The sequence below is a fragment of the Dicentrarchus labrax genome, unplaced genomic scaffold (assembly GCF_905237075.1).
Source record: "Dicentrarchus labrax unplaced genomic scaffold, dlabrax2021, whole genome shotgun sequence".
Classification (NCBI taxonomy): Eukaryota; Metazoa; Chordata; class Actinopteri; family Moronidae; genus Dicentrarchus; species Dicentrarchus labrax.
In genome coordinates, this window is record NW_026136706.1 from 8,337,162 (window position 1) to 8,361,921 (window position 24,760).

General features: G+C 37.7%; 1 protein-coding gene across 1 annotated transcript in view; it reads right to left on the minus strand.

Annotated features, from left to right (window-relative positions):
* Positions 1 to 23,647, minus strand: part of pth2ra (parathyroid hormone 2 receptor a) — a 55,217-nt gene extending 31,570 nt beyond the window's left edge. Inside the window, exons 1-6 of the mRNA XM_051403917.1 lie at positions 23,190 to 23,647; positions 17,619 to 17,724; positions 11,454 to 11,564; positions 11,050 to 11,171; positions 8,158 to 8,255; positions 2,179 to 2,362 (exon numbers count right to left, since the gene is read on the minus strand). Of these exons, the coding sequence (XP_051259877.1) occupies positions 2,179 to 2,362; positions 8,158 to 8,255; positions 11,050 to 11,171; positions 11,454 to 11,564; positions 17,619 to 17,724; positions 23,190 to 23,270 (702 nt within the window). The 5' untranslated portion in view covers positions 23,271 to 23,647. The remainder of the gene's footprint in view (positions 1 to 2,178; positions 2,363 to 8,157; positions 8,256 to 11,049; positions 11,172 to 11,453; positions 11,565 to 17,618; positions 17,725 to 23,189) is intronic.
* Positions 23,648 to 24,760: the final 1,113 nt, after the last annotated feature.

The following is a 24,760-nucleotide window of genomic DNA, read 5'->3' on the forward strand; positions in this document are numbered from 1 at the left end:
AAAAAGAAACCATTGCCTGGAGAGTTTTAATGATGAAAGTGTTTTCACTACAAAGCAGCCACAGTATTAAGATAACTGTTTTCTTTTCACTCTACATGTGCAACTCCTGCAGATGCCAAGTCAGTATATAATCCATTACGCACCCTGGGCATCTTTTATATTTTTGTCTGTCAGTGCTTGATGGCAGATGTGTATTTCTTTCACCACTTGGAGCAAATTAGAGAAAGCATTCCAAAAGAAAAACAAAACAAACTATTTTTGTTTTGAATTATCCTGAGGCTCTTTGGCTATACATTTCGAAAAGTTCACACAAAAAGGCAACTAGTTGTTGAAAAGACAAAGAAGACAAACATTCATTTTATTTCAAAGTGCTAGAGCATCAGAAATGAGGAAGATGCCTCAGAACTAAAACAGATTAGACTGTTTTTGATCACATGGTGTCTCCTGCTAATGTTCCTTCTTGTTCCTACAACTGTCAACTACTTTACTTTCAATTACCTATAACATCTGGATACACATGCACACTGCTGGATTCAGCCTCAGGGTATCTGTTTATCATGCGAACCTCCCAGTTTCTTTGAGCAAAGGTCGGGGTTATGTTTGGCTTGTAAAGTTGTTTCAAGAGAATGTTACTGATGATCAGTACTGAATTTAGATAATTATTGTCATTGCGATATTCAGTTAATTAGTTGGACTCTCTTTCTGAAACACTAAGCATACTAATGCATTTTATGAACACAGTTATCAGAGCTGTGCGTTCTGTGTGTTTAGAGTTATAATTAAAGCACTGTATGGTGTAATTGCATTGAAATTCCACATCACCGACTATAGTCTGGGTTTAATAAGGCCAGGTAATTATCTCCAATGCTTACAGTACTCAGGGCTCACTAAGAGGAAATTAAGCTACATTTCACAAAGGGCAACCAACAAGCAAGGGAGGAATAAACGAGTAAATAAATACATGCATATTAACTGTTAGCAGGGTCCTAGCACATAGGTGAATTGCCAAATTGCCTGAACAAATGTGAGCACGTCAAAACCCACATTCAGACATGTTTGTGAGCTTTAATTACACTGAGAGAGAGAGTTAAATGTTTAAATTGTGCTTCGAGTAACAGCACAATTTTATTAAATCTTAGCTTGTGATACTGCCAGCATCTTTGATGAACAGATGAATATTTTCTATATTTTCTATTTTAAATCAAGAAGTCCTGCTTAGTCACAGTTCTTACTGACTATAATAACACCATACGTATGTATGTAGCCAAGGGCAGGGACAGACACACAATAATTAAATGCTTTTCCTTTTGTCTGTATGTTTATATAAACAAACATATGTAAATGCAAAAAGCTGCACTGTATTTTACAAAAATGTATTTATATGGCTATCTGCTTCAACCCATTGACAGTATATATAAAGTATATATAATGGACAGAGCTTCCAGGTCTTTGAGCTCCCATCCTGAACATGTAACAGCAGCTGTTGTGAGCAGCTGGAGTAGGTAACTGCTAACAACAAGCATAGCCAAGGTTATATTTCCATCAGTGAAATCACTGAAAATGGAAGCAGAGCAGCCGGGGGACTTCAGAGTATTGTTTCAGACAGAGGATGAACTAAGGGGCTGCATGAAGGACCAGTATAAGATAAATAAAGAATTAATCATGCTACTCTAGTGGAGTCTCAGACAAACAATATATAGCTGGAAATCAGCATAACAGGTCCCATTTAAGTAGTAAAAAAAAAAGATCTGATTACATCAATTAATGTAAAGGTGATTTTCTAAAATCATTATGTGTAAAAAATACATTATTTTGGCGTGCTTTGGAGTTTGACAAATAAATGTTACAGTCCTTTTAGTGTGTTACTTCACTCTGCTGCCACTCGTCCCTGAAAACACAAAGAGTAAAACACAGCTGCAGCTTTCATACAAGTGTCGAGAAGTGACACAAGCCAACAGGTGTATCATTATACTGAATCTACACACATACCAAACACGTGCTATTCATGAATACAGCCAGGACTTTATTCTGCTTGAATGGCAAATCTGATTCTAGGGGCGTACAGTCATTCTTTGATGTTTGTAGGCAAATTTCTATGACCAGGGCACTTCAATCACTTATCACTTCATTAGACCCACAGAGACCCAAGAGTAGAGTAGAAGTAGAACTGCTACTTACATACTGAGACTTGTCCAGTGGTGCCATGCTGACTGTTTTTAAGTTGTCCAACAGGGCCGAATCAAAGTCCTGCAATCCAGCACTGGAATGAACGACTTTGTCCTTCAGAAAGATGCTGACGGCCCGTAACATGAAGGAAACAAACAGGTGCATGTGGATGTAGTTTCTGGTGCAGTGAAGACGTCTGCCATGAAAACAAATAGTATTCACAGTTATACATGTATTATTAATAGCACAAAATAATGTGAAACCCACAATTTTATATATATATATATATATATATCCAAACAAACAAACTAGCTTACTAAGACAGTTGTGCACAGGGCAACAAACAAAGAGTTCAAATCCAGTGTTGGAAGAAGTATTCTGATCTTTTTGTTAAGTATTAATATATATAATTTTAAGATTAAGATTACCGCTGCATTAATGTGTATATTTAATATTGAGCTAATTCTATATAGTCTTGGGTTGTTTAATCTTCAGCAATGAATCATATTCTATAAGATCTGTTATATATTTTACTTTTCGTAACCTTGCTGTCCTGTGAGAATCACATATCTCAAAGTCAACTTTTTATGAGAAAAACCATCCTGTTTTCAGCCAAATTACGTCCGTTAGAAGGGTGACTAGTAATAAAAGCTGTCAGACAAATTAAGTAAAAAGTATAATATTTGCCTCTGACATGTAGTTAACACAACGTATTGGGCATAAATTGTGCTTTTTTTTTCAATACAGTACTTGACTGATTTACATTCCAACACCATTCAGGCCAACTTAAGCCTAAATGGATGTGATTCATGTTATTGAGGGGGAAAAGTGATGCATAGTGAATAAAATGATTGAAGAAGATCAGGGAAAAAAGTAGAAGCCTTTGGTAGCCAACCAGTTTTGTAAAACAAGTGACTGTACTGTAGGTCCACCTTTGCTCCAACGGGACACAGGTGAATCCTCAGAGACCTTGTCAACTTCTGCAAGAGAGGTGAAACTGTTGATGGAGCACAGGCCTGTCCTGCAAATCATCAGTTCACCAAGTACCATGACATAGAGATCTCAGTTTAAATGTCAGGATCTCACTCAGTTTCTTCGGTTACATTTCTGCCCTTCCACTGCTTTCACTGACTCTCTAAGAAGCTGTCAATTTTTAACTCACTTCAACGTTAGGCGTAAGGGTCTGCAGACCTCACTGGGCTCTGACACATTGTTGTCCTTGCAGAATTTGACAGAAGCTAGCACAGCATTTCTACGTGTATCTCGCTCTTTTTTAAATCTTGAAACGTGTTTTCTTGCTCTCAGTGACTGCAGAATTATCAGAAATTGTAGCTGCGGCTGGCAGTTGTTGGTGTTAGTACACCAGAGTGTTTTTGTTGTTGCTGCTTCCCAATCCCCTGTTCAATTAGTGCGGATGTCACCGTCGTCAGTTTGAAGAAAGTGTTTATTCGATAATTTATTCAGTCGTTAGTGTTGTGTTGTAAATGTTTGCCTTTGTGCAATATTGAGCCTTTTTTCTTTGACTTGCAGATATAATTCTATTTAATTTAGTTTAAAGCATCCATGCACATCCCGTAGATATCTATTTTTTACTATTTATTACTCCGTGTACTATTCCCATAGTTGCTCAGCACTGTAATAAGCTAATTGTTGACTGTGGTTTGGAAAGTTTAATGTAGTGTAGCTGTATAAATGAAGCTTCACGATGGGCAATGCCCACTGTTTACAGTGACAGTATCTTTAAAGAGAGAGCAGAGAGAACAGAGAGAGATGGGGGAAGCTGAGGAAGAGCACCGATCAAAGATTTGTAAGCTGCGTTATGAAGTCAAACACAGCAGATATAAGACCTGTGTTTGTCGAAAGGCATCTTGATGGCTCTTTGAAATGTTGCTCTGTTTGAAGTTTTCCTATTTAAACATGCAGCTCTGATCACATTGGAGGTTTTCCTGTCTAAGAAGTTAAATGTTGTTGACATAACTTTCTACTTCCATCTCTCCTAATCAAATCACATACAACCCGCGCCTGCTTTGAAAATGGTGGTATTAAAATGGAGAGTTCCTTTTTACACTGAGTTCCCATGGAGGAAATACTCATTAGCAATGCCAGCATGCTCACTTTGATGGACTACCCTTCTGTGGGAAGGTGGGAGAGATGCCTTTAAAAGAAAATGGACAACACTGGTGTGGCCCTGAAATGGCCTCAAAATAAGATTCTTGTGATGTCAAATCACAGTCATTAGTCTCTTAATAGCTGGTCATTGGGTTGTTGTTCACTCAGCAGCCTTTCTATATGGCCAACACTTGCTGCTCTGGTTCTGCTGGAAATGATGTTTTTAAGGGTTTTCTATCCTCCTCTCTGTCTGTCTTTCCCTGTCTGCTCTCTTTCCCTCCCAGGTTCTGGATATTAAGGCAGGGCCACTTCAGCTAAGTGGGCTCCTGTGTTACAGTTTCAAGTGGACAGGGATTTTGATGTACTGATGGGATGATTACACCTTCTGTAAAATGTCATGATGAACCTAGAGAGCCTTGCCAGTGGGATCATAATATTAAAGGCAGTACAAAATGTTAAAACGTTATTTGTCATGCATGGATAGAAATGATCGTTCTCTTGGGTGGCAAGTGGAGAGAGGTAATTCTTTTCTTTACTTAATTTTATTTTCCAAATTTCTAAAATAATTAAATTTTTCACAAAATTGATGCAAATTACTTTTTTAATCTTAATTACTTATAACTTAAACTTACTGCTGTTAAATCACATGATTTGTGAAGATACTGCCTAGATACAGCCTAACAGAAAATTTAGAAAGGTTAATGTTTTTACATTCTCAGTTCTTTCACAATACAGGATACCAGGTCTTAATCCAAGGTAACACTGTTGAACATGTATTCAACATGTCATTCCGCCTTGAGTTTCTACCCTCAACTTAAAAATTAAAACAGTGTTCTTGTGTTGCTTGGATATAACCTTGCTTTTCAGTAATCATTTCATGGGTCTGTGATTAACTTATAATTCCTTTATAATTTAAAATGATTATTCATCTTAAAACTCCAATATAACAATGTAATTTGGTACTAATTGTAAGGGAAATATGCCTTGAAAGAAAAGCTCTACTTAAACCCACGTAATCATATTGTGGATGTATATATGTAATGTATATATTCATTTTTTAATCATAGTAGAAACTTTATTCCCATTATAGACTGAATTGTTGTTACATGTTCGTTATACATTCTTTCCACTGAATGAAATATTCTCTGGGCCACACAACTGATTTACTGGAACTGATTTATCGGAAGTGTACCAATTGAACACTGCCTCTATTTCCCCTTTTATTAGCACTTAATTAAATAGTTGTTTCCAGAATGGCGACTTGCCAGTGAAGCTGTAGTAACAAAAACTGTTGCTCCACTTGATGCCAGAAATGTAGCCCATTCATCAGCAGCAACATTTAGTAACTAAACAAGTTCCTAGGCTTGGCCAAGGCCAGGTCACTTAAGTGCATTATTTATTCAATGATTCATCGTTCATTACTTTTTGTGGTGTTGGATTATTTTTTGTGCAGTAACATAAAGCTGGTCCCACTCAACCACACTTTAGTAAAGTGTACAGTTAACAACAGTGCAGGTGTTCAGCTAAAATGCCAGCAGCTCCATGGCTGGCAAATGAAACCAACATGGATGTAACAAAAACAGACACTTGAGGCTGAAGTGAGTCAATCTCCGTAATGAAATGCCCAACTTTATAGCAGAAATAAACAGCCTGGTACAAAAAACAGATTTGATCTCTAAAGCTAATGTTCTAGTTTATGACAACTGTATGAGAGATGATTTTTTTATAACTTACCCTATTTAAATTATATAAAGGCTTAATGAGGTATTTATGATTAAGGACATTTGAGTGACAGGTGTTTTCGGTAACCAAGATGAACTCAGCCGGAGGACTCAGGGCTGCCAAGGTGACAACGGCCGTAGCCACCACACTTTGAAGCCTATATGGGTAACGTCACGGAGACTACGTCCATTATACATTCTATGGTCCTCACCAGAAAAATGGTAATTTGTGGAAGGAGCTTATTACAATACCATAATTACATAGTAATTATAACAGAATCAGCTAAGGGAAGCCGGGTGAGGTGAAGTGTCCACATAGGGAGGAGGTGGATGGGCGGGTCAAACACAGGACCTTCACCAAGGAGATCACTGTTTGTGTCCTGTGTGAAACTTATCTTACATAACGTAACTGGCATAACATATTTAACTGAAGTCACATACGCTGCCTTTTGGTTTCACACAGGATACTGACGTACTTATTTGAACCTAAACGATGATATTTTAGTGTTGTTGCCTAAACCTTACCAAACATTAACCACGACATTAACCATGTGAAGAAGAAGGTCTGGTCTGACGAAGGTCCGGTACGCCTGTTGTTGGTACTCTCCAACAGACATGTCGTTATGAGAATCACTGACAACCGACCTATTCAGTTGTTTCGATATGAGGATGTGTTGGCCAACTAACACGCCACTGTTCCCTTGCAAGGACAACCATGTGCATTTGTATTTTGTGTGATTTCTTAGGGTTGTTTACGTTACTTAGATTTGCCACCCTAGCATTTGTGCTTAAAATGCCTGTAGTGGTGATTTTGTGCATGTAACACATAGTCTAAGAAGTACTTTTAAAAAGATATTTATTTGACATCGTGTTTTTCAACGTTTTAAGACCGAGCAACTGATTTTTAATCATTTAAGTATAAAAAAAGTCATTTGTTTCTATAATATCTCAAACAGAGAACTAATTACTCTGACATTTGGCGTACTGAGCTGTTCATGTAGTGAATGAATCAAAAATCAGCAATTTTAAATTGAAGTTCTTCATCCATCACATTCCCTAGAGATTTTTACATATCTTTTGCATATCGTTTAGATACACACAATAAACATTTCTGTGTGTAGCATGATAGCAACCCTATCACCAGACAAGAATGAAAACCCTACAACTATGGCCTGAACTCATGGTTACAGTTAATAACTGAAGGTCTGTGAACTCTGGTCTACTATACATGAAGACTCACAACACACCCATTAGCACCACTCCACACACTCACTTTCTCATTTCCTACATTGGCACTGAATATTGGAACGAGGATGTAATTCCAAGGAATATTGTACTGCATAATTGTTGCTCAGTTTTTCAGTAAGCTGACTTTAATTTCTTTGTCAAGAGTGGTTTTTTTTTACCATCATTTCTGCATAATTTCACTGAGAAAGAGAGATGGAAAAACAGTATCAGGAAGTATCTTCAAAACTTATATGAGCTTACAATAACAAGTCTTTAACAGCAACCACATGCTGTATACTGGAAGTGCTTTAAATATACTGTACAGTCTTGTACAGGACATGGGGTAGGGAGGAGGAAGGGATACAGAATCAAATCACTGTCCATTTCCAATCAGAAAAATGCAAGATAAATTACTCAATACTTTATTGCTACTTTATTGTTTTTCAAGCTTTCTGTGGGGGTGTCAAAGCACTGTTCAGGTTATTAGTTAGAGAAAATCACTCATGTTCATACTGTGTGGAGCAGTGTTGTACTCCAACAGCATACTTATCACTCAACAATCGAATAATTAGCATGATGGCATTTTTAATTATCCTCAATTTAGCAATTTTGTCATTGTGAACACATAGTCTGAACACTGGAACACAGCAGGACAGCCAGGACACAAATATACAGGCTGAAAAGAAATGCAGGTGTCATAATACAAATTGCAGTTCCTGGAGGTTTGGAGACTTTTCAAAAACAAACTGAATAACCTAAAAAGTGTGTAGTTGTCCGACATGAAACATTGCTGTTGTTTTGGAGTCCCCAAAACTCACACTCATGCTCACAAGATACAAGACAGTGTGTCTCCTGCAGTTTCTGGAACAATCAGGAGATTTTGTGGAGTAGTTTTTAGAAAGAGAGCACATATATATAGAAAAATGTCTCATACCTGAAGTAACCAATGATGAAGATGGCCACCAACAGAGAGCTGAAGGACACAGCGTAGCCAATGGTATACATGACATACAACCGCTCAAAGAAGTCTTGCTGTGAACACAGAGAGAAAGTTCTATTCAGTCCACTTTTCAGGTGAAAGCAATTCACAGAAGAAACACATAAATGACTCACAGATGCCTGGCTGCACAGGATGCTGCAGTGAGAACACAAAAGCCCTCACAACTGATCTTTTTGAGGTCTAATTATTTAGTATTTGCATTTTGACGGGAGAAAATGAAGGAATAACAGGTGCATTGAATATTAAATATGAAATTGATGCTAATAACGCTTCTATGTAGCTTGTTCATATGCAAAATTAAAGAATGTATTCATAATCCATCCCCAGAGTTATTATTATGTCAGAGTGTGTTTTGTCTTAAGTTATTTAAAAGAGAAACAAGTCTAAGTATGTATGTGGCAGTCTTAAATCCTTAATCTCTGACAGACGAAGGACTTAACGGGATACATCAGGAGTACCAAAGCACCCGTTCGTCTGAAAGATAATGCCGTCTTTTCAAGCACTGGTCAGACTTAGAGGAGCCAGAAGATTCAGTCGATAACATGAACAAAAGATGGCTGCAACTCCATCGGTACCTTTTCATTTTACACAAAGCAGATGAATGAATGTCCCCCAGGTGATAAGTTGGCTTCGATGAATCGGTTGAATATTAAAAGGTCGGAAGCTGAATCAACTTAAAATTTGTGAAATTGCATATTAATACGGATTTAAAAGTAGTCAACTATACTCGTATTTTGCAAGCCGCAGTAGGCTAATTCATAAACAAGCAGTTTGTGGTCAAAGTCCGAGTATAGGCTAAAGTAAGATTTAAACTTTGATGTCAAAATATCTTTTAAGGCAGAGCTTGTCAGTTACAATTGCACAATGGCCAAAAACCCAACAATTTTTTATGGAAACAAATAGTGAATCAAAGCATCTGTTTATGTGTCATTTATGTATAAAGAGAGCTGGATACTGCTCCATGACGTCTTTTTGGGATCATCTGCATCACGTGACATGGCCATTGCTGTAATCACACAGTTCAGACACTATGTTAAATTGGCTTCAAAGTAGTGTATGCATGTGTATGCAGTCTCATGGTGGGTTGCAGTGAGTTGGGAACAATGTGGTATTTCTATAAATAGCTGCTCCTGCGTTTTCATCTCAAAACATCCCTTCTCTTTCTAAACTGCAGAAAGTTACATCTCGGAGGTTTGTTGTTTGTCTCACAAGAATCATCTGATCAAAATGAAAAGATCGAGTGAAGTTGAAGCACAGCCTGACAAATCTGAAGTCAAGTCGAGTCCGGTCTTCGATTTTGCTACTCTAGTCTGACTTGTGTCCAAGTCTCATATCTCAAGTTTAGTTGTGATGAAATGACTATCCCCAGCAGGCAGTTGTGTTCACTTCCTGCACAGCAACAAATACCAGGAAGACAAAGTAAGCAACTAGTAAACAAAGTGGAGCGCTTAGCAGCTAAATAGCGGATATCTCTGTCTGGAGATGGTTGAGACCAAAACATTGGACTTACATTTGGCAAGTGGGCAGAAACATTACTCCAAATTAATACTGATGTTGCTCTGTGTCTGCAAGGTGTGTTTACAGTCAAGTGATCGCTATCACATATCAAGTTCAAAAGGGACAATATGTTCTGCTTCCCCTAGGTGGCCAAATTATCAATCAGAGCTGCTTCAAAGTTAGTTTCCCAAAAAATCTCACACAGATCACCGTGGCTCCACGGACAACTGAGCTTTGATGAGTGTTTACTCTTCTTGACAGAGACTCTCCATGTGAACACTTATGACTTCAGCCTGTTGGTTCAAGCAGGGCTTTCATTTTCACTTTTACTGTCAGTTTTTTTACTGTCAGTTTATTTTGTGGCTTTTTAAACCACCTCCTGCATAAAAGGAAAAAGAGCAGTGGTTCCCACGAGGGTGCAAGATAAATGTTAGGTATAGAGATATGATTACAGAGGTAGGAGATGAGAAAAAACACAATTCTGCTCCTCAAAATTGTCAACTTTTCAGACTGTTCTTCAAGGTTGGTGTACTGGCTTGAACTAAAATATAAAAAAAATAAATGAAGCATCCTGAGAAAGAAAGGTTACTCTTCACATGAACTGCTCACCACTCACAGGCATGCAGCCTCCGATGAGCTGTCAAAAGCTTCAAGAGTAACAAGGAAAAGAAGGTGCGAGCTACTGCTTTAAAGCAGTGGTTCTGGAACCTCTTTTCAATCATTTAGTAAACCCCTGACTACGTGACGTTATGGTGTTATGGATGTTATATTTAATGCATAACAATAACAGTTCAGAACAACAGATTAACTGTGTGATTGACTATGCAGGAAGTTTTAAAATTAGCGTTTTGGATTATTTTTGTGAGCATCAGATTAGTTTTCCTGATATTCATAGGAACCTTTTATACAATTCTCGGTCCGTATTATGTATTTTTAAGTACTTTCCTAATAAAGGACGAGGCTGTTGAAAGTTGTGAAGGAAAAGAAATTAATAAAATGCTGGGATATTTGGCTCACTGCATTTTTTTCAGTTATCATACACCCCTTAAATTAAAGAAGAACTGCTTTAGAGGACGGTAAGTGCTGTTCATTTGTTACACAATCCCGTGATAAGATGTGAATTTGCTCACACAGCTTCTTATTATCTCATTTCATTTTTCAGAGAACATCTCAGATTGTTCACAGTCAGCCTCCACATTAGCTTGCCCGAGGGTCCCGTTGGGATTTATAGCTTTGACTGCTACACATGCCAACAATCTGTGTGTTTAAACATCAATGCATGGACGTGAATAACATTGGATTAACCAGATATTTTACAGTCACACTTACTCTCCCTTCCTCATCATTGGGCTGAAGGAAGCGCAGACACTCTGAGTAGTTGGTCCATGTTTTGTTCCAGCGGTCCACAAACACCCAGGAACCATTGCCGTCACACTTTCTGTAGGCATGTCCTGTAAACACATACTTTTAAATTATTATTGACATTTACAACGCTTAGTCAGTCCAGTAACCTCACATAATTTCCATCATAGCTCCACTCATCTTCATCCTAAGCAGAGGTCTATTCAGCCATATGTGTGAGTGTGTAAGACCTTTAGCAATTTAACAAAACAGAAAATGCTTTAAATGTAACAGTACTCTCTACATTTAACGTTCCTTGCCATCTTCTAGCTCTTGAGTGTCGGTGATGGTACATCTGCAAAAACAAACAAACAAACAAACAAACTGTTAACCTTTGTGATTGAAGTCATAGATGTAAGACGGGCAGGGAACCTTGGTAATCAGCCCAGGGGAGCCATGAGGCCAACAGATAAGACCGTCCCAGTCTGGAGGGCACGTCTCATCTACAGAGAGAAGAGGAAGAGTAACCCCCGAAATTCCACCGGGCACAGCTTTTATAACGCCGCGTCTGGCTCCATGATCCGCACATCTTCATATCCCACCGAGAGAATTTCAGAAGCGGAGTGTCTAAAGTGTGTAATGCCTGCAATACGTTGTTTACTCGTGTATTTTGTCCTTAAAGAGGAAACAAACACTGTTGATCTAGCATGAAATGTGTCTTTTGTGTGTATTTTATTCTGACCGGATTCTCTATGCCGTTTCTCTATCTGACTTCCTACCAGTGCGATCTGCTCTGTGTTGCTTGACAGGAGTGGGTCACAGCTTCCTCCAAAAGTAGACTAGCCACGTATTCTATGCGGAGCAGTGCGGAGACCCGCTTCTCAGACGCTTCTGACTTTAGAGCATTGCCTTGAACGGGCTCGATCAGCTGTGGCGACCGCAGCCAGAGCCAGAACGCGTCACGGCCGAGGCCTGGTGGAATTTGGGGGCAAGAAAGAGTCAACATACTGTCATCTGGTATGTGGTCAATGGTCCTTTTCTGATCTGATCTCACCTGTGACAACCAAAATGTTACCTACAATGCATCAGTTCTGTAGTAGAACTGGAGGATAGGAAAGATATATAAAACACATAGTCTGTGGTATTCCTAGGAACAGGTAGACCGTATACACCATCATGAACCATACAAATGTAATGATCAGCTAAATATAGTAACGTTCTTAACATACATTTTTAATGCTGTGAGGGAAATGTACATGTACTGTACCTGTTAGTTACACAGGCAAAGTGTCGATGGATTACTCCTGTTGCATTAATCGACACGTTATATTGTAGAAATCCCACTCCCCAAAGGTTGTTGTAACATTTTATCGACGCCCTAACAATGCTGTTGTCAGAGTTGTTATCCATTTTCAGCACTAGTTATGACATATTTGTTTTATTGGATTTTAATCTTGAAGTAGAAAACACCACAGAGCTTTGAATTTGTTAAATTTTATAAAATGTTATAAAACATGTTAAAGCAGCAACAAGGAGCGTTAATGTTTTTGATTCTGGTCTCCCCTGTGGACAAAAGTGTTAGTGTTTCTACCGTCTTGTTTCATTGATTTCAAGTGGAATCCATCCAAATCCGATCAGCAGACATTAAGAATAAATAGCCTTTTTTCTTCCATAGTCTTCTGGCTGATGGTCTTCTGTGCTTATGTTTGTCATGAGTTTCAGTTAAAAATCGTAGGTTTGAATAAAATGCTGTTATTTCTATCAATACTTATCTCCAAACTGAAGATTCAGTGGTAACAATTAAATGTCACCAGAGCATGGATCCATTTATGGTTTAGTAACTATCAGTGGTGTAAGTAAGTACATTTACTTAAGTAATGTACTGCAGAAATTTGAGGTAGTTTTTTCTTTTCTATTCATGCTAGTTATCTAAGATTTTTCCCTACAAAACACATGAAAAGATGTGTTTTGTTATAATTTAAACTGTATGTATATAAGTAGATTATAGACTAATAATCTTATAATGGGACATTTAACTTTTAACACTTCAAGTACATTTTCCTCATTATACTTTTACTTTATATTTAATACTTTCATCTCACTCTCATGCAGGACTTTTACTTCTGACAGAGTATTTTATCAGTGTGGTATTAGTACTTTTACTTAAGTGAAGCATCTGAATACTTCCTCCACCACTGGTAAGCATGCTGTGGCGTAAAAATAGAGATAATAATGAGTTTTTAGAAACCATAATAACCCTTTCCTTCAAACTGTTAATAGTTTTCTGCTCCACTGAACAAAAGCGAGCAACTTTATGCTGTCGCTCAGTTGTTAATTAAATCACCATATTCATACCATTGTCTGATTACAACAGGAAACTGTGTCAATCAGATCAACTAAATTGTGAAATATAATGTAAGTGATTATGGAGTGCAACAGATCAGGTTATCCTGCCGAGACAAAACAGATTAATCAGGCTGTGTCTTGTGTCCACATGAGATTAAGACTGTAATAAACAGTTTTGTTTGTCAAATGAAATGAGGAGGGAGAAAAGAAGATTTAACAATTTTTGTGTTGTTTTTCTATTGGTTTTTCATTGAAATCTCCTACAAGAGAGTATTTTGTGTAAATTTATGTTGGATTTTCATCTTTGTCTGCTTTATAAACCGCAGGGTCTGAAATCTAAGAAGAGTTTATGTAATTTAAATGACTGAGTGATTATAATAGTCTTAATTAGAAAACAAACAGCTTCCATTGTCTCCCTGAAATGTTCTTCCTCAGAATCCAATTTCTAAGTAAACTCTACATATTAGATGTGAAAAACTTTAACATTGACTTCAAGAACCTGTTCTTGGTCTTTAAATTGAGCATCTGAATGCATCTCTGAAAGGTAATTACATTTTAAAACACCTTCTCAGATTATCACTTTTATAGTGAGTAAGACATTAAGTCTATGCTGATTTTCTAGGAGCATGTGTTTCTTTGCTTTGCAGACTAAAGCTGACATAAACAAATGGATGTCAGTGGATTTCATTGTGCAAGACACAGAAAAATCAAACACGTGAGAGCGACCTACGTTTTGAATATGAAGGCTGGAAATGGACGCTCCAAAAAACTAAATGTACACCTCTACTGACTCATCTCCTCTCTGCTCTAACCACAAAATTATTGTAAATGGAAAGATTGTGTATTGTAAAGTGCAACCTTTCAAAAAAAGCAATGCTCTTTTTATTCAATCAAGTCACATAATTCATCTTACATCACCACAGAATATTCTTTCAAAAACATAAAAATGACTCAGTCAAAAAGGCTACATTTAAAAGTATTAATTGCTCAGCTTCTGGCTGCTACTGTGATAATTGTATGCTCTCTTGTTTTACATCTAAAACAGTTCAATTGAAAGCAGTTTCAAGATCAGTGTTTTTGTGATTGGAAGTAATTGCAGCTTTAGGTTCCCTAATAGAAATTGTACATCAGGCCATATCACAGTTCTTTAATTGACCATCCCCTAAACCATTCTCCCTAACAGTGTCCAATGAAAGCTGAGCGATCCTAACAAAGTCTGTCAAGCTTTGGATTTAAGTGGTGGGCAAGTATTTCTATAGCATGCAGCAGGGCCGTGTTTGCAGAGCTGTGGCTGTAGAAATACTGGATTCCTACATTATATACTTACATTCCTATGATGTTCAAATATGGGGTTAAATTGGTCTGTTAATAAAAATGCAAAGAAAGGAATGCAATTCATTAAACAAAAATATGACGAAATGGGGCACATTCATAGAATATAATTAGTGGACAGAGCTTCCAGGTCTGTGAAGTTAACCAACTCAAGTCATCTTCCGTACAACATGGTGTTCATTATGTAAATTATGGTCCAATTTAGAGTAATATAGACGATAAAGCAAGGTATGATTTAGGGCGTGGCTACCTTGTGACTGACAAGCGCAGTGCACCAAACTAAAAAAAAACTGTCAACTAGTCAGTGCTGATCAAATATGAATTAAGATTCTGTTTATGGCCTAAAATCTGTTCAGAAACGTATTTCAGTGTACTGTTTATCTGTAACATCTTATCTTAATACGAGAACATGTGTTACCAGGCAAGTTGCACTGTTTCCGGACGACTCTATGCACAGCTCAACTCACAGTACGTCAACACTACTGGCTGCAAAAAACCAACACGGCGAAGGCCATAATGCCAAAGTTGAGGCTTCAAAACGGTTCCTTCACAAACCAATGGGTGACATAATCACACTTCCATATAAAATCACAGCTTTAGCGTATTGTATCCCCTGTATTTTCTGTTTGTGTTCATTATTTTTTGTTTGTGATTCATAGTAGTTTCTCTTTGCAGTTCTCAGTTGTTTTTTTAAAATATTATAAGGGTGGCAAATTCTGTGTGGTTCAGTTCGACTGCTTTTCGATATCACTTGCTAAAAAAAACATTTTCCACTGTCGGTTGTCATCACTTAATGAAACCTCACTTCGCTGCTGATGACAGATAACCTTCTGGCAGGTAAGTTAAGTTGTCTACAGTGTTAGATAGTTTGTTAGCTATATCCATGCTAAGCAAGGTAAATCTGCAAATGCTACGTGTTTTCAGGTCATTTTGGTAAAGTTCTTCGACCACACTGAAACAATTGGAAGTGGGAGAAACTTTTCTTCACCAAACCAATGACTGTCAGACAGATGTTGAACCGTGCAACAGACAGTCTCATCTGGTTAAACCTTCCTCTCCTGCTCTCCATCATCACTATTCTGCTTTATTGTGGCTCACAAATGACATTACCGGCAAACTTTCATTCCTTTACTGTGTGAGGTGCAACATAAATGCAGTTTAAGGAGAAATCTGGATTTAGACAGAGTTTGAGACAACAGAAAACTACTACACAAGCTTTGGATCCTGATATTGTTAAGAGGTTAATCCAATCTGGAGAATGTGTAGTGAAAAACCTGGTTTCAGGTGTAGAAACACGCTCGTTTAGTGTGGACATAACGTGTTCAAACTGCTGATCTTAACTGTTGGCATGCACCACGGTGAATCATAGCAAACAGTGAGGCTAGGAGTAATCCACCAGTACACTTATAAATTGTCCTCTTGGTCTCAGGATAAAGATTTTATTTACTGCTAAATCCATAGATCTGTTATGGTGTCTGTACATTTTTATTGTTACATGTGATTTTACTGGTTTTCTTTTCTTTTTTCTCCCTTTTTACCATGTAGGAGGAAGACCACATTATAATCTTATCAGGTCGGAGATCCTCCTAAAGCCAGCACTTAACACATTTTTTAGTGAATGTACAGAAGAACACCATAAATTAACCAGAGTCTTAGAACAGCAGTACAGGAGTTATTGTTTGCCTGCATCTTTTAACATGAATGAGCCACAATTAAATTACAATTTATGCTCATTTGGTTACCTGACAACAGAAACAGAAAAATAATTAAATGAGAGCAGCTAAACTGAGTGTGTACATTAAAACACAGAACAGATTACGGAGAGCAGGACAGGACTGAATGGAGGTTAAGCAGCTGAGACTGTTAACACGTTAGCTACCATTAACAGTGTTTTGTTTTCTGAACTAAAAAGATTTAGTGTTTCCGTGCAGCCCAAGACCTCTACAGTACAATAATGCATGGTAAGTCCAGAATCATAAAGATGAGTCCTGTTCTGTTGATGGTGGTTGTATTAAACTGAATTGGCATGTTGCTAGGTGATGCTGATAATAATCCATGTTCATTATACTATCATAGGTGGTGTGTGAGGTTATGGTAGCCACTAGCCTGCTCCAGAGGACCTTAATCAACCAACTGTACAAGCAACGATGTGCATGTGTTCTGGTATTGTGTGATTCTTATGTTTTTTTTGTGTGTGATTTTATGCATGCTGAAGCACTCTACTGGGAACAAATAAAAAAGCTCAATTGAATGAAATGACCAAAACATAATTAAAACATGTAGAGTTAAAAGGCATTTCAGATTTAGCTGGTTTAGCATGGATGTAGCTAACATGCTTCCTAGCGTTTGCTCACAATAAATTCCAGTAACTTAAAGTAGGGTAGACTCAGTGAAACTAGTGCATTCATACTAATACTAATAGATAGTATGTAAATTAAGCAGCAAAGGGCTTTTAACCAGGTCATAGAGCTAACATTGGCTTAATCAGCTAGCTGGTTAGGGCTGCCAGCAACAGTTATCAGTGGCAGGGAATGACAAGTCTGCTGTTCAAGTCTCAGTTTAAATATTGCCAAGAATTTTGAGTGATAAATCTGCCAAGGTTACTGTTGGGCCATGCTAAATTGGAGAGCTTGCAGGCATAGCAACAATAAGTAACAGGGGGCTGAGCAAACAGTTCCTTGTTCACATACATCTTCTGTCCATATGCTTACTGTCTTTATATATATATAGCTCCCAAATTCTTTCTGCACCGTTCCTCATCATCATTTTAACACTTAATATTTGCATGTCTGCCACATGAACACAAATTCAGATTATCCCAGATGTGCAGAATCGTATAGCATTTTATGAAAATGTAACTTTCTGTGCACGTTTTATACCTGTGGACCCTGGTTCAATGCTGGAGAGGTTCTGGTAGCACTGCAGTTTGATTTCATAAAGGATGTACATCTGCTCCTGTGCAGAGAGCGGACCATCAAACCCCATCTGTGGAGCACAACAAACAAGATCAGGTCTGTGACCCAGCGTCTTCATGTGAATAAATCACTCATTGCTTTTGGCTTTTCAATAACATTTGCCACATTTTTCCATATACTACCTGCTGTGGGCCAGGCCAACATTTGTGGCTACCAAGTGGATGAAAATCAACAAAAACAAGAAACAGAAAACAGAGGGAAACAGCTTTTTATTGTACATTTTATATGTTAATGTATACATACACATATTCATTTTCTCTCATCTAATCTTCCATTCTGCATTAAGTTTTACTAACATTTAAAGCACTGCTAGGTCTGGCACGAAGCCACACTTCCAACATTTTTTCTATGTGCAACAATATTGTTTTCTGCTGAGTATTACAGCCTCACAGAGCTGCTACTGTGGATATATACTTTAGTCTTGTGGCATTAGAAATCAATCAGGAACCACCTGATTAATTATTTAGGAAGGTAAATTGCACAAGCCCTTATTGTACTAACAATCTATTTAACGCTACCATAATTTAGAACTTTTAAATCTCTTCACATATTGATCATTTGTTGTTTTTTACTCTATTCAAGAGCTTTTTCTACAAGGTTGATTCACTTCACTACAAATGAAAGAACACACTATTCAAGAGGATTTGTATAATTCCCAAACTGTGGAGTGATATTGTTTTGCCTATTGGTCTATTGGTTTGAATATGCAAACACTGATATCTACTGCTGCTCAGATACACCCATCCAAGAGGCTCCTGCTCTTTTTTGCAGGGTGTCTTGGGCATTTAAAGTTTGATTGTTCACAACTTGACGTCATAAGTAGTCACTCATTTAAATTGAATTGCCAAAATTCTGGCACAAACAACTCCATCTGTCATACTATCTGACAGCTGAAGAAGGAAGGTGGGCATATGTTTATCTTATTTTAAATAAACTAAACGACAGCGTCTGTCTGCGCTGCTGTAAGTTAGCAAACTGTGATCCAGTACCAAAAAACCCAAACCCTCAACTTTGAAGATTTGGAAAAATTATTAAATTAAGTAAATTAAAATATTTGAGTCATCCTTATAGAACTATGTCACTGAAGCCACAGTTAAAATCTCAAAACTAAAAAAATACTTCATTCATACCTCCATTTAACACTTGCACTACAATGGAAAACTGTTGGGAAAAGAGAATTTACAACAATGCTGCTCAAAAGGAAAGGTAAGCTTTTAGTCATTGACATCCCGCTTTCAGCCTAACAAGCTAACAGTCTAGCTTCAGTTGAAGTTGAAATTGCCAATATTTTCTTGAAGAAATAGTCTGAGCCAGTGCAGGTGGCTGATCTCCCTGTTCCCGAACCACCATCGAGACTTGTAATGTGAGGAAACAAGATCCAATCTTTAGCTGTAGAAACCCAGCTCAGTGTCTCATAAAGAAACCAACCAATATAATACTTCATAGATCATTCATCTTTCCCAAACCTATTAAAACAGCTTCTGTATGAGCAAAGAAACAAAGAAACAAAGAAACAAAAGCAACCCAGAAAGTTATTGGTTCACAAAGATGTCCAAAGACAAGACGACAAGACAGCTTAAAACAAAAAAAAGTAAGAACCAACAGGGACTTTTCCAGAGAGGGGGCCTGGAATCTGCCTCTGAGGACCAACAAACAGCACCAAAGATTATTTGGCAGCATGTCTTAGGTAAAGGTTTTTTCTGTAATTTGTACCCTAATATTAAGTTATATAAGAGTTTAAAAACATATGTACCACAATATGATTCATCAAATTACTCTGAAAGTGATCCCCACGGTATCGTACGTCACTGTCGTTGTCATTAGTTGTGGTGTGGGCCATTCACTTGAGTTAGCTTTTTAAAACAATATATTTGTCGATATTATTGTTCTTGGTGTGGACGGCCATTTACTCTTATAACTAGAAAGCAGCAGACCAACAAACCCACGCTTTGTGTTTTTTTTTTTTTACTTAGACCCATACTGAGGTGGGAGTTACTTAACTGTTGAAATCCAGGACATTTTGTCAATACCTGAAATCAGTTAAAGCTGTAACAGCAAACTAACGAGTCTCAAGAGAGCGTGTGCCATCAGATATGTCATATCAGGTTAATGAACAGATGTAGAAGTGTTAACAAATAAGATAAAGTTTATTTGTATTTATAACCACATTGGGACATTGTAATAGTCTTGTAGGCACAGCCCGAAACTTTCCACCATCGATACTTGTCTGTAGAGATAGCAATTATTATGCTTATTTCACTTCTGTACATGTTTTAATAAAGACATCATTATGGATTCATTCTGTCACAATCTGTCAGGCTGTCAAGGAGAATAACATTTTATTTATAATACCAAGTAGTTTCCAAATCCATGTCAAATTTGATTCCTAAAACACTGTTAAGCACACAAATCAGGCATATTGACTACCAATAACATGGACATGCGTCAGAGTGGGTGTGCAGCAGAGAGAAGATGCTGTTTACTGACGTGTCTATCATTTCTCAGTAGTGTTTAGTATGGTAAATCAATTTCAATAATGTCACCCCATTCAATAAAGACTCAGACTTTTGTGGCAGGAAAGCTTAGACTGGACTTGTGCCCGAATATGTTAAAGACATTTCTGTTGATCTCAGTCTCTATCTATTAAAAAGCCTTTAAAAAGCCATAACAATAATAATAATAATAATATATATATATATATATATATTTTTTTAATCATATTGAACACATGTTTATTTCTTCAACATTTAAAACTAAAGTTACAATCCTACACTAACCACCATCTTTCTCTGACCACTTTTTGTAGCCTAAACCTAACCACACATGGGGCACATGACACACATTCTCCAGAATCAAAGTCTGTGCTTTGTACGCCCACCATCCACCCCAACCATCTCCCTGTGGCTCATACGCAGCACAAGTATGGAGCATTTAATCAACTGGAGAAAATGTACAACATTTCCTCCAAAACGTATTTAAAAAACAACAAAAATAACATTATTAGGAAACAGGGTTGCAGAATGAGATATGTTGAGAGAGAATGATGAGGGGAAAAAGAGACAGGAGTGAAGTTTCAATCACAGAGATGAAAAGCAAGCTATTGTGTCTTTAAAGTGATCCATTGTGGTTAAGTTCACTAGCCTCATCATGGAAATACATTTGTTAGACTTGGCTGTTATCCTACAAGTCAGAGATGATGAGAATGGCCACTTTTGACTTCTTACTATGTGTGTGTTCAATGAACTCCGTTACAAATTTAGATATATCAGACATATTTGATGCGATGCCATTGGCCGAGTATGATTTATGGACAGTAAGTTATGGGTAAACTTGTATTTGTACATTTCACACACGTTGGTCTTAATCACTATTAAAGATACCTTCCAGGTACTTTAGAAATACTCTGCATTCAAATGTTTATGTGATATGGATGTTTGTTTTCACAAAAAAAATGTTACTGGAAGAAACTTAAAAGCAGATTTCTTCTCCCTCGCTGAGAGTTCTAGGATCTATTCATGTGCAAATATAAAGATAGCCGCAGGCGTACCACAAATAACGTTTCAAAGAAGAAGTCCCAGTGCTGCTTTTGACCATTTGTGTTTCATGTTTGCATGTTCAGAGATGAGTAAAGTGCACGTCTAGTTTTAGATGTATACATTCCTGAGGCAACTCGTTTTCATGCACAATCAAGAACACATCTGAAAGGATTAACATCAAATCATAATCAGAAAGTTATTCCCTAGAGCTTGATTTCAAGAAGTTATGTAACTAGTAGTCTAGTTTCACTCTGCAGATTACAGGAGGCAGCTACAAGTAGCAATAAGTTCATAAGGCAGCCCCTATAAAACTACTTAGGAAATGAGTTGCATGAAAAAAAGACTTGCAGAGAATAGCTGCACTCCAATAATGAACACTTGTTACAAGTTTTACATTTTATAGAAGTGTGATGTAGGAACTTGAAGCCACCGGTGCAAATACACTGACAGTGGACTTAACAGTGAAGTAGGAGACATCTTGTGTGCAGCAGCAAAATGCACAACATTTGCATATTCATGGATTCTGGAAAGGAATAGATGTATTTTTAAAGTATTTTAATGTGGAAATTATACTTCATAATTAAAGATGATTGTTCCAGTTCCAACCAGAGCTTCTGTGTCAACTGAGAAGAACATCTGCATCAATGGATTCGTCACTCACCAGTGACTGGTTAGGGCGAAACAAAGAATAAAGTAACATGCCCTCCCCGACAAGACAAACATGATGTCAGGCTGACTAATAGAAGTGAATCAAAACTGGAATTCAGTGTGATTATTGAGCCAAAGCCCACGTCTCCGGAGGGATTTGATCTTCTACTGTCAATATGAGATGGTCTTAAGTTATATTAAAGTACAGACACAGATGCTAGTTTATTTTTTTTTATTGGATCACTCTTACTGACTCAGATATTTGCAGATTTAAAAAAGAAAACTCGAAAAGCAACAATATTTGAATTGACCATATCGTTTTTTCTTCTTATTTGAAATTTCACAGCAGCATAATGTTGTTATTCCTTGCAGTGTTTCTTACACTGTGTCCACTCTATGCAGTATTTTTAAAGGTCCTGACTCTTGGTTCTGAAGGCGCTGACCATGGTGCTGATTATAAAGGAGCTCTCAGTTCAAAATAAGACCCCCATTTACATCCCATTACACTCAATTCTGAACAAATCTCACAGACAAATAACCTGGTGCCTCTGTCCCTTTCTCTTACAGCTCATCACTGCCAACATTCAAAATGAAACATTTGCTCATCTGATCATGTGAGATTAAAGCACTTCTCGGATTTAGAGGAGCCAGGTTCAACCCTTTTTATGGGTTGGCACCAGATATCGATCTCACTTATTTATTTAATTAGAAACCATATAAGATACACCCAGATGCTGGAGAGAGCTGATCAGATAATGTAATCAGCCAGAGTGTGAGACAAATTGGCAGACGACGGCTATTGGCACAGCCCCTCAAATCAAGAACAAACACCTCCTGAAAAGTCAAGCAATATAAATGGGAATATTTCAGAAATATTTCAGAAAGGAAAAAGAGACGCAGATATTGGCCCCGCATCAACAGGTTGGGTGTTACAGAGCTGCAGACTATACACTCTACAGACAGCCACTTTCTGCTGTCAGAAAATATATTTCACAACAAAACAGATCATCAAATACCTCCGCGACACTGTAAGACAGGAAATATAGAATATGGAGAAATAAAAGAAATATCAATTATGTTCTTTAGAGCTTGAATATAGCGTAAACTGCTATATTCCTTGTGTAATCCAAAGGGTTTTCTGCTGGGGGTCCCTCCCAAATTAGCTGATATATTCATATTAAGGTGTTTTTGAACATGCAGGAAGGGTTAATTGTTATAATGCAAAAAAATAAATACGCAGCACATTTTAGCGACTGTTACAAAGCGTAAAGTGGATGCATGTTTTCCTTACCTGTGCGTCAACCGAAGTCCAGCACAAATAAAAGTTTAAGATTAATATCCACAAGTTCATAGTTCGTCGGTCTGCCTTCATCCCCAACAGTGTAAAAAAAAAAAAAGAAATATCACTACACCTTCATTTGACTCCTTAAACTCACGCTCGAGATAAGCATCCCCTCTGTTACCGGCGCATTATTTGAGTAATTCTCCACATTATTGGAAAGTTTCACCGCAAATCTGAGCTGCGGGAAGGATGCGGCACTGGACGTCATTTCACAAATTCCACGTGGTTGTTCCCATTCAGGTCCAGCTCCCGCGCGCTCAGAGGGGCTCTCGGAAATGAGGACCGTGTCATCGCTGCCTCTGCGGAGGGAGAGTCCCCCGGACGCACGCTGGCACTGAAGGTTCCCGTTACAGTCCGCAAGCACGCGGCGCTTTCACACGGGCGCGCGAGGAGAAGGAAAAAAGTGAGCTTCACGTGTCACAAGTGTCACAATGTAATGTAATATCCCCCCCCAACCTGTGTGCGTGCGCTCTCTGTGTGTCTCTCCGTGTCCCCTCGCGCAGCAATTCATGGCACGCGCTGTTGGCTGTAAAGGGGATGGGGCACTAATTGATTTCCGTGCGTCACTTTTGACATGTTTTTTTCTAAAATACACGTTAAATTAAAATAGATTTTTTACTTGTATCTCCCTTTTTAATCAACCGAGTGTGTTTCGGTTCACTGTTAACCCTCCAAGTTCAGCTAAATGGACTCAGCTGTAACAGTATCCAGTAACATGAATGAATTGTATTTATACCATATTGACATTATATGGGGGGAATTAATTGTGACTATGTGTCTCACAAGGTAACTTATAATGAACTTAAACCTGTTTTTTTTGGCCACTTTTGTGCAGCAGTAAAGAGCTTTGAACACAACACTGGATTATTTTCACCTTATAAAGTTGATATAGGGAACTTGTTGGCTACTTACACACCCAACAGGACATTAGCAACTGGCCACCTGATTGAATTAAAGTCCAATATTCACTCTCTTTTGGCTCTGCTTTTTTTATGTCTGACTAAAAATATACCTTTTTTTAGCTGCCAAATGCTTCACCAACTAACTTTGATGCTGGGCAGGTAATGTACAGCAAGGAGCTTTAGAGCTTTTTTGCTAAAATGATTCAATGCGATGAGAGTAAGCAAAAACAGTATAAAGTTGCAGCCGGGTAAACAATGAGCTGAAATATAGCTCCGTAGAGTTAGAGGGAAACTGCAGACGCAAGTGGGACTTATTTGTGGGTTCATTACTACAAGTAACGTGTTATAACACTGCAATGCAATTAAAAATGTAGACTTATACTAACATATTGAGGCTTTTTTTTATTTGAGCCATTCATACAGAACAAACTGAGCTGAGAGCACATTTCTCTCTGACCATATTCGGCAAATGTAGTCATTGTGTTATTATGTTTCATTTGGTATTTTTGAAGGACAAAGTTTTTCAGTAACGGTTAAAGCTACAGAGGTCAAAATAAATCAAATCATAGACATGTCAGCTATTATTATGCTTAGTTTGAGTGGGCATTTTCAAGAAAT